Source organism: Calypte anna, chromosome 12 (genome assembly GCF_003957555.1).
Source record: "Calypte anna isolate BGI_N300 chromosome 12, bCalAnn1_v1.p, whole genome shotgun sequence".
In the NCBI taxonomy this organism is placed as follows: Eukaryota; Metazoa; Chordata; class Aves; order Apodiformes; family Trochilidae; genus Calypte; species Calypte anna.
The window spans coordinates 6238573-6248673 of NC_044258.1; the positions used below are offsets into that span (position 1 = coordinate 6238573).

At 41.3% G+C, this 10101-nt stretch overlaps 2 protein-coding genes across 5 annotated transcripts in view; one reads left to right on the forward strand and one right to left on the reverse strand.

Annotated features, from left to right (window-relative positions):
* PBRM1 (polybromo 1) overlaps positions 1-5919 on the forward strand; it is a 62776-nt gene extending 56857 nt beyond the window's left edge. For both annotated transcript variants that reach the window (XM_030458544.1, XM_030458545.1), the window contains 3 exons: positions 523-593; positions 1768-1984; positions 2298-5919. In XM_030458544.1, coding sequence (XP_030314404.1) covers positions 523-593; positions 1768-1984; positions 2298-2470 — 461 coding nt within the window. In that variant the 3' untranslated portion in view covers positions 2471-5919. The remainder of the gene's footprint in view (positions 1-522; positions 594-1767; positions 1985-2297) is intronic.
* Positions 5920-8026: 2107 nt separating this feature from the next.
* Positions 8027-10086, reverse strand: SMIM4 (small integral membrane protein 4). Of its 3 annotated transcripts, none has more exons than XM_030458420.1 (3): positions 10008-10086; positions 9583-9761; positions 8027-8368 (listed from the first exon to the last, which is right to left on the reverse strand). In XM_030458420.1, exons 2-3 carry the CDS (start codon positions 9731-9733, stop codon positions 8301-8303), a joined length of 219 nt encoding a protein of 72 aa, XP_030314280.1. In that variant the 5' UTR covers positions 9734-9761; positions 10008-10086; the 3' UTR covers positions 8027-8300. The 3 variants fall into 3 exon arrangements, with proteins under 3 accessions (XP_030314280.1, XP_030314279.1, XP_030314281.1); XM_030458419.1 differs by having other exon boundaries at positions 9583-9758; positions 10005-10086; XM_030458421.1 differs by having other exon boundaries at positions 9583-9754; positions 10010-10081.
* Between the last annotated feature and the right edge of the window lie 15 nt (positions 10087-10101).

Genomic DNA, 10101 nt, shown 5'->3' on the forward strand with positions numbered 1-10101 from the left:
AAGTTTAACCTGCAAGTTACATTTTATAGTAGCAAGGTCTAACAGAATTTGTGCAATGGCTTCTATTTGCTCCTGCTATTGATGTACTTTATGAAACTGAACACAAGGAAACAGTGTTGCTAAAGCAAATCAGCATTTCCTTTCTGAAAGGATTCCTGAAGATCATGTCAAGACAAAGGTATATATCATAAAAGAAAAAATACAGTGAGGAAGTCACTAACAACATGATAAAAACCTGAAAGCCAAAAATTACTCACTTTGCATTTCTTTATTAAACTAATTTGACAAGCCACATATCAGTTTTTGGTACATGTCACGTTGGCTTTTTTTTTTTTTTTTCCTCATTCAGAAACTTCTAAAGTGTCTTTTTAACTGGGGAGAGGGGGATATTTGAATGTCATAAATCACTTAAAAATAACTGTGAGCAATGATATCAAAGTATGCTTTTTTATTATAGAAGATGAAATAGGTATTTTTCACTACTCAGAAATAAGACATGCTATTTTATATTTTGGAATATAGGTGTTATAGGCCAAAATGTGTCCCCCATGGTAGGCACTCCAGCACCCGGAGCAAGTCCTTTTGGACAACAGGTGAGTAATTCTTGCATTATTTACGAGGCTGTAAGGCTTTGAATTAGCATTTTAACAACATCTTAGTTAAGACATGTAGAGGTGCATGTATCCTTTCCCAGGGAGAACATAAACCAAATGCATGCTGATGTATGGACCAATCTGTATCTTACACTCAGAGTTTGTCTATTTCTTCATTTAATTGTTGTTAGATTAATAAGGTTCTGCCCAATGGGATAACTTCTGCAGTGCAAGCAAGACAGTTTGTTCTATTTTCCTTCTACTGAACTAAACTAAGTCATGTTCAGCACACTGTTACACTGCTGATAATTTAGCTTTTGCATGTTTGAGTGGTGCACAGAGGATGCTATCAACTTTCCCAGCCCTTGTTGAGTGTTTACTTCCATATTTCAGAAATGGACAAAGCAGATGTTCATTGGCAGCTCAGAATTTGTGAGTTGGGGTAACCATGATGATCAAATGTTCCTTCTCAGTGATTAATACAGATGAAATGTTCAGCACATTTCCAATTTTATTGAATAAAATTTTGCATCATTAGAGAGAAATGGGATTTTGGCTAGGGGGTGTCAAGAAAACCAGAAGCTAAGTAAGAGAGTAGTAAAGTGTATATGTCATGACACTGAGTTATTCCAGAGCACAGGATGTCTGTGCAAGGAGTTCTTAGTACTGCTTCTTAATCCCAGTGGTGGGAGTTCTGTGTGACTGGGATTTTTTCCTGTGTGCCTGCAAGTTTTGCCTGACATTGATAAATTCTGTGGGAGAAGCACAGTCATCCAAGGATCAGGGCCCATTTGGATTAGATATTTTGGAAGTAAACCCTTCCCTCCGCATACCATATGGTTTATGATCAAATTAGAGAAAATAGAAAACAGAAAGGAGGCAAAAGGAGTAATAGGTGAAAGGAAAAATTGTGATAGTAAGTTTACATTAATAGAAATATGAGCAATGTTGTCTGTTAAATATTAATATGGTTTGTTTGCACTTCCTCTGTGCATCTTGGAGACCCCAACAGACAGTCCTGCCTGCTCTGGGTGTCTCCCAGGGAAATTTCTTATGCTTTCACTCCTAAACTGTTTTGAAGCTCCATTGTAGGAGGATGGCCTGATGCCCAGATGTGAAGCAGCTTCTCTGCAGTTCCCTGAAATGTGATCTCTCCATTGCTTTGTCCTTGCAGATAGGAATCCTTGGCCCACCAGGACAGCAGGCACCCCCTCCATATCCTGGCCAGAGCCCAGCAAGTCAGCCAGTTATGCAGCAGCCCACAACTCCCATGTTTGTCTCCCCTCCACCAAAGACACAGAGGCTTCTTCATTCTGAAGCATATCTGAAATATATCGAGGGGCTCAGTGCTGAATCAAATAGTATTAGCAAGTGGGACCAGACCCTTGCAGGTAAGGCTTTGAGTGGGATGTTTCCAGAGAGAACGCACTTCTGTGTAACCATTCATCATTTTTGCTTTTATGGAAAATGCTAAATAAATCTGCTGCTTGCTTAAGAAAATGTACACATGCAAGTAATTGTTAAATCAACAGATTTGGGAATATCTATGTTAGCAGTGAACTGATTCCATCGAAGTTGCCTAAATCTAAGAAGCAGTTGTATGGGCTGTTATACTGTAAGAACTGTATTCGCCTTTCTCTTGGCATGAATATCAAAACTTTTATCAAACTATCAGAATAATTAAACTTTTTCTTGATCTTCCAGCACGGAGACGAGATGTCCACTTATCAAAGGAGCAAGAGAGCCGACTCCCCTCACACTGGCTGAAGAGCAAAGGGGCTCACACCACGATGGCTGATGCACTGTGGCGCCTGCGAGACTTGATGCTACGAGACACCCTCAACATCCGCCAGGCATACAACATAGAGAATGTTTAGTCACATATTGCTTCTTTCTTTGATACTGGCATATGGGGAGTTTTGTGGAACAATAGCTGTTTTAGTTACTGGGTGGGGAGAGATAACCAACAATAATTTGTATTGCATTTTACTGTACATTGCAAGACCATTTTTATATAAGGACACTTTTAATAAGCATATTTCACTTTTTGTTATATTAAGTTGACTTTATCAAATACACGGATTTTTGCATATGTTTCCTTTGTTTGAAAGGCAATTTCATAATTGGTTAAGTGTAGTCAAGGATTCATCTTTCTTATACTTTATTGCTGAGAACCTGATGCCATTGTTTTTATATAAAATAAGAAAAAAGAAAACAAAGTATTTACAGATTGGTACAATGGAATGTGAAATTAGTCATAGTTTACACCTTAGAAGAATGTGTGTACACGTGCTTGTTTGTGTTAGCCACTTCCAGCAGAAATTTCACCTGGATGTGAACAGAGAGGATGTAAAAGGTAAGATGTGCATTGATGTTAGGGAAAAATGACATTTCAAGTCATTACTGAGGCAGCTGAGTGGGCCACAGCGATGGTGGAAGTGTGAGTGTGGACAGGACAAGGTTGTCTTGACCACTGATGTTGTCCAGTCCTGTCCAGTTATTCAATTGTGCAGCCAAGGCCATTGTGATCCTAAATCAGTAACAGAATACACGTGCTGGATGCCCACAGAAGATGAAATGTTTCACCTACCTTGACGTGCTTTGGGTGTTCTGTGATGTCCCTAACACCAAGCAGTGGGAAGGGGAAGCAGCTTCCTCCCTAGCAATTCTGCCTGCCTGTGGGAAGGGTGTGCAGAACCTCAAACCACCTCAGGTCTCCAAGGTAAGTTAGAGGAGAAGGAAAGCTGAGGGTTTTTAGTTAGTGAAGTAATGTGATGTTTTTCAGTTCACACAATCACTGGGCATTGTATGACATTTTTGTACACTTTCTTTAAGTGTATTGATTCATCTTAATGAAAGTTTTGCAATGCAAAATTTGAGAAATTTGACACTTAAATTTGAGGTAAAATAGTAAAATACTACTGTATGGTATCTGTAAGTTCAGCATACCTCGAGTACTTGTGTTGCAGTCTTCAGAGGATTTGTTTTTTCTTTTTTTTTTGTTTTTTCTTTTTCTCTTTTGTTGTTTGGTTTTTTTAAGTTTTTTTAGCTAAGTCAAGTAGGTATAGACTCTTCTTGCCAAATTTCAAGACTGTGACTGTCTTCTGCTAAAGACTTACCTGTTCTCATAACTAACCAACCTTTTGGACGGCAAAGATATTTGTTTAAAGGTAAATCCTTTCATGTACTTAATTTAAGAAAAAGAATTGATGCTTTTGGATTGCATTAAGTAACTGGGAAAAAAACAATGTTAATTTGAAAAAAAATATTGGTAGGAACATGGTCACTGCAACTCAGTCCAAAAGAACTGATTTGCTGATACACTTTTACTGCTGGAGATGTTCATCATATGCAAGTAGTTTTTAAAATCTAACAGTACAGAACATTTTTATTCAAGTACATTTGGCAGAAGGTTAAATGATTCTCTTCAAATTCTGGATACCTTGGATTCTGTTTTGCTGGTGTAATTAGTACTGGTGAGAGAATGATACGTGCAAGTATGAATTGTTATTGAATTTTACCAGCTAATTCCTTTCCCTCTCCTTTTGCAATCCTTCAGTCATTGCACAAAAAAATCATGTAATTACAAATAGGCACTTAAGGACAGTTTAGGTGCAATGGATGTGAAGAAAATAGAGCTAAGCAAAATATAGGGAAATTACAACTTTGAGCTCTAGAAGAAGCACACCTGTGGTACAGAAATTCTTTACTGGCCTTGGTAAATGACCAAAATTATTTAATAAGGGAGAAAGTGAATAGTCTTAGACCACGCCCATATATACATTATCATCTTAAAATGCATTTAAATTACCATAGGCTTTGCAATTTTTAGCCACAAAGATGAGATGTTGAAGTGAATCAGGCAGCAAAGTTTTTGAGTATTTGGAGCTATCACTGATTGTACTAATGCACCACCAGATTCTCCTGCTTCTCATCATTTACAAAAAGTACACCAAAGAAACCTGGGATGAATTTTAGTTAAGTTATTTTATTTATTTTCTTTTGAGGACTGGATGGGACTCCCTTTGGAGCCTGTATAACTCAGAAGTTTAATTTATCTGAAGGTCAGTGATGAGCAGACTTGCAGCACTGGCTCTCTCCTGCCCGAGCAGCTGAAGCCCAACTTTCACTGCTCTTCCCTGGCCCAGGAGCAAGATATTGGAAGCACAGATGAAACCTGGGTCCTCCCACAAGGCAGTGCAGAGCACTTCCACCGAGCCACTGGGCTGGCCCTACCCAATTATTTTAAGCTTTATTTATTTCATAATCATGTCTCCATATATTGGGGGCATTTCAGTTGATTGCAGTAAAATTTAGGAAATACTGGCTACAGTCTCAAAACCAGCAAAAGAAACAGTTTCTGACCCTGGTTTAAAAACAAAAAAAAAAAAATAAAAAAAAAAAAAAAAAAATGTCTGTCTGTCTTTCTCCCTCTTTGTGGGTATTTGAACCCCTCATCTGTTTTCCACTGCCTTTCATTGTAGTGGCATAAACAAAAGTTTCATATTAAAATAAAAGTATATATGGGAAATGGTTTGCTTCTGTGAGAGTGAAAAATATATTAATCTAGGACCAATATTTTCATAAACCAGTTGGAGATGACTAATAATTATTTGTTCTCTTCCTCAGTCCTTTTACAAGAAAATTTACTGTTTGTGTAAAAATTCAGAATGTTGATGTTGGTGACTTTTTTTTCAGCATATGTTTTCAGACCTGGTTAATCCATGCTTGGCTTTTCTTTAGGTCTTGTATTCCTGAAGGTTAAGCTGCTAACCAGGTTTATAACATGTATGTACCATCATTTTGTTTACCTGAGTCTTTTTAATTTGAATAAAAATAGTTTGCAAAGTGTTTTGGATTAACCAGGTTTGAGTGTCCCATCAAGACTTCTGCTAGGATTTTATTTCAAGTCATTCTGGCTGTTGCTGATACAGATTTTGTGAAGTCCTTGGTATGTGTGTGAGTAAATAATCCTTCTTTCTGTTGTTCTGTATGTTGAAAGATGTGCCTGGTAGGTGATAAGAGGAGTGATACTGAAAAATATGGTTGGAAGTTGAGCCATAAGGAGCATGAACAGTAAACCTGAAAAATATGTGATGCATTAGGAACATGCTGAGTGGAGATGATGAGATTCAGTCATTTCCAGGTGCCCCCACATTAATTGCTTTGAAAATAAACAGCAAGCCTTAATTTTTCATACTGGAAGCTAACCTGGTTCAGGATTGTCTTTTATGTAGCTGTGTAATAAAGGAAATTGGAACAGTAATATGGAAAAAGCCTTTTTTACACAATGAAATTAGAAGCAAGGATAGAAATTTTCTTTAGTACCACCAACAGCAAGAAAAATTAAGAGGTATCAACCTCTCAAGTTGCAGGGTGCCTCTGATACTCAATTTACAAAGACAACCAGAACAGTTAGCTATATTTGATTAACAAGGATTAATTGCCTGGGGGATAAACACTGCCTGGCCAGCTTTACAGAACTGGCTCTTATCTAAAATTTGATAGTGCAGTTGCACAGAGAAGGCTGATTCTAATTATCCTTCACATCTCGTTTGCTCAGTCTGATACTGAAGATCATCCAGAGATGTGTGTAGCTGCCTCTTGCTTGACTGGAAGTGCACTAAATTGGAGCAGTGTTTCAAAATGGCTGGGTACTTCAGACATCAAGGGAGAAATGGGATCTGATCCATTGATATTTGTGAAAAATTCTGATAAAATAAACATCACACTCCTTCTGCTTATTGCATGTTCTAGCAAGTCTAATTTGACTGTCACACAAGGACACAGAACAGCTGCTGCAGTCAGTAGGATCTAGTGATACTGCATAGATTCCCAGGCCGGGTGTTTTTCTAAGGCTGATCCTTCCTGCACCAAGAGGGATCAGGAATCCAGAGCAGAAGTCTGGCCACACATCATCTGTGAAGGAGGCAGCAGGAGAGATACGAAAAGGAATGGAGAACAATCCACTGAATTACACAGCAGCACCAGTTAACAGTGGGGCTCAGCCAGGGTTTACACTAAGCATGACAAAAATCTTGGATAAAAATGGGGGAAAATGGACAATCCTTCATGAAGTCTGTACAGCTCTCTCTGCAGGGAGTGTCTGATTCCGTTTCCACTGAGTGATTTTTAGGAGGACTAGAAATTAATCCTTGTTCTTTCTGCCAAGCACCAGCTTAAAGAAATTCCTCAGGACCAGTCATCCCACCAGTGCCTGTTGCAGGTTTTTGCATCTTCTTGGGAGCAACTGGGGCTGGCTAGAACCAGAGTGCAGGCACAGTTTTGCATCTCTGAAGTTCAAAGTAACAGCTCACCTTTGCTGAAGACAGTAAGTTTTGCTGCAGGAATTCTCCAAAACGTAACATGACTGTTTTTCCTTTTTCTACTCTTGTGCTACTTCCTGGCTTGACTCAGGTCTTTTAGCAGGCAGCATTTTTGGGTGTTCAACAGCAGGAAAACAATCAACAAACAGTATCCCCTGAAAACAAAAATAGCACTAGTCCTCCAGATCAAGTCCTTGGAAGACACATCATGAAGTGCAGCAGTTACCCTCTGCTTGCAGGTCACAGCCTTGCACTGTGGCGGTAGTTGATCAAGGGTTGGACTCGATGATCTCTGAGGTCCCTTCCAACCCAGCCTATTCTATGATTCTATAACATCATCAAAGCAGCCACAGTCCCTTTCCTTGGGGTACATTTGCTTCTATGGAAAAAGGCTCTTGGGAGTTAGCACAGGAACACATGTAAGTATATGAACATCCTCAGGTTTGTTTTTAGGCTAATCTTAAGAACTGGCTTTTTTGTGAAACCCTCAGCATACCCACCTATGATCAGAAATGAAACAATTGCATTAATACACAATCCTTACCCATGATACTGCACCAGGCACCCTGATGCATGGCCACTGACATCTTCCCATGCACTTGAGAGCCAGTGTCACCAGGGAGTAAATCTGTGCAGGATAGAACACTGAGCTCTGTTTTCCTTCTGTGGGGGAGACACAAGTCCTGCAAGCAGAATTCAGATTTGCTAGGACTGCCCTTGCACGTGTGTCTGGACTTGGCCCTGTTACCAGATAAATGCAGCAAAAAACCTGCAAAACTCTCTAAAAGCCTGGGCTGAGTTCATTGTTCAGAGCAGCAGCAGGGGGGAGCTGCAGCCCCTCTGGGCAGTGGAGCCTGAGTGCACGGATGGCTTTCCAAACTTCATGGGCTGGGTAAACACTGAGCAGTCAGTCTGTCCTCTTTTTATCTAGTTGAAATTGTGCCACATTGGAAAGAAAACAAATCAGATGCCAGAAGAGTTTCTATCTGTAAAAAGGAAGCAAACTAAAAATTGCTGTTCCCTTTGTGCTACTATGTAGCATTGCTTTCCCATTGGTTTAGTCATGAAAACCGCATCTCCTTAAGCAAAGAAAAGCAGTAGCCAGACTCTTCTTTATTCAGTTTAGTTTATTTAAAATATTAAACATTAAATAACTGGCAGAAGCCTAAACATAGTGAACTTTGGTATTTTGTATTTAAACAAAATACAGTTGTGAAAAGTGGACAGAGGAAACCTGCCAAAACCATCTGAGTGTGTCACACAAAGCTGTGGATTACAGTTCCTCTTGCAGAGACAAAATCTTCCCCAGGGAACATTTAGGGCAGTAATGAGTCTTTGGTACTAATGAAGCTTTCTGGACCTTCCCCTTGCAACAGTGCAGCTAAAAGTCATTTTTTTCCATCCTTGCCTCATACTGTCGTTCAGATCGTTTCCTACGGTAAACATCATCTGCCAGAGAAAAAATTAATTATTAATGTGTTTTCGGTGTGCAAGATGGTATTAAATGTGCAAAGCCTGTATTTTCTTTTTGAACTTTTCAATCAAATTTTCTCTTGCAGTGACTGACAGGCAACTGAAAAGTCAAGCCAGTGCAAATCCTTATTACCACTCCCATCCAGGCTCATTCTTCAGTATTTTCGTAGGTTTCAGTATTTTCACTTTTAGTGTTTGTTTCTTGGTTATTTGGTTTTGGTTTGTTTTTTTTTTTTAAATAATCACAAGAATATACCCATGTTCAGTCTTCCTAGTTGTTCTCCCTCCCCTCACCCAGATCACCCCTAAATAGCCAGTATATCACAATTAAATAAAACCTCTTACTGACAAAAGGAACGAGGCTATCAGTCATGTACATCATCATTTTGCTGGGAATATGAAGCAGTAATAAGGCTAAACTGCACAATTATTGCACTATACTAACATTTAGGCATAAAAATTTTATATTTGTAGGGAAATAAGGCTTGAGCTGAGATATAGCAGCTGCTATAGGATATTGTTCTTTAGATTCTAACCTGGCTTCATTACTGTACAAGTAATCCTCAGAAAGACTGAGCTGAAAAGCCACAACAAGCCCAACCTTCCTGAAGGGAGAGCAAGAAGCAATTTCTGTTTCCAGTGAGTTTGTTAGCTCTGCAAATTGTATCAAGTTGTTTTATTCTGCGGGAGGCACAAGTAGATTTCCCATGAAAATGAAAACACTCATAGGGTAGAGCTGGTCCTTTTTCTGAAGTACACAAACACTTCTAACAAGGTTTCTTAAAGGGGAGGATGCCACACCAGCACTAAATGCTTCAGCTTCTAGAAACTGTGTATCATTAGTTAAACCCCCGTTACTCATTTAAATCCTCAATTAAATAAAGTAACGGTTCAGGACCGTGTCTAGGGAGGAGCTTTTTTCAATGTAAAAAAATAAAAATTCATGTTCTAAACCCATGGTTTTTTACGGGTTTTTTTGCGGCCCAGGGTCTTCTGCTAGGGAGGCCGAACCCGGAGTGCCACATCCCGCGGCTGGTGGCTGGTTGTCTGTAACATCCTCCAGGTGAGGACCCCGCCACCAGCCCCTGGCTAAGGAGCCGCCAACACCCTGCCCGGCACCAGCGGGCGCTGCGGTTCCGGAGCAGCGCGGGAGGCTGCGGGGGGCAGAGATGGGCCCATGCCTCACTTACAGAAGGTCTCCTTGCCAATGCGGACGTTAATCATGAACCACTCCATGGCTCCCCCGAGGAGGAAGAAGAAGGGCAGGAACCTGTAGACGCCGAAGCGCTGCTTCCCCGGCACCCTCTGCAGGAGCCGCTTCACCCTCCGGCTCACCAGCATGGCCGGGCGGGCACCGGCGCCCTCAATGCTTTACCTACAGAACAGGAAAAGGGGGGGAGGCGCCTGAGAGAAGGAGCGGGACGTAAAACGACACCGCAGCCGCTGCGGGTAGGGCGCTGCCGGGGCCGCGGTTCCGACGGTGTCGGGACGAGGAGCGGTTCCCCCCTCCCCCTCCCCCGGCCCCGCCGCTCCGGACCCTCAGCCCCGCCCCTCCCCTCGGGGCCCGCGCAGCCAATCAGCGCCGCGCTCTGCCCGCGACCCCGCGCCGCGCGCCCCTCACCTCCAGCGCGAGCCCCCGAGCCGCCGCAGCCTCCGAACGGAAGAACGTGACGGTACCCACGTGACCCCGCCCGGAGCGGTGCTGCTGC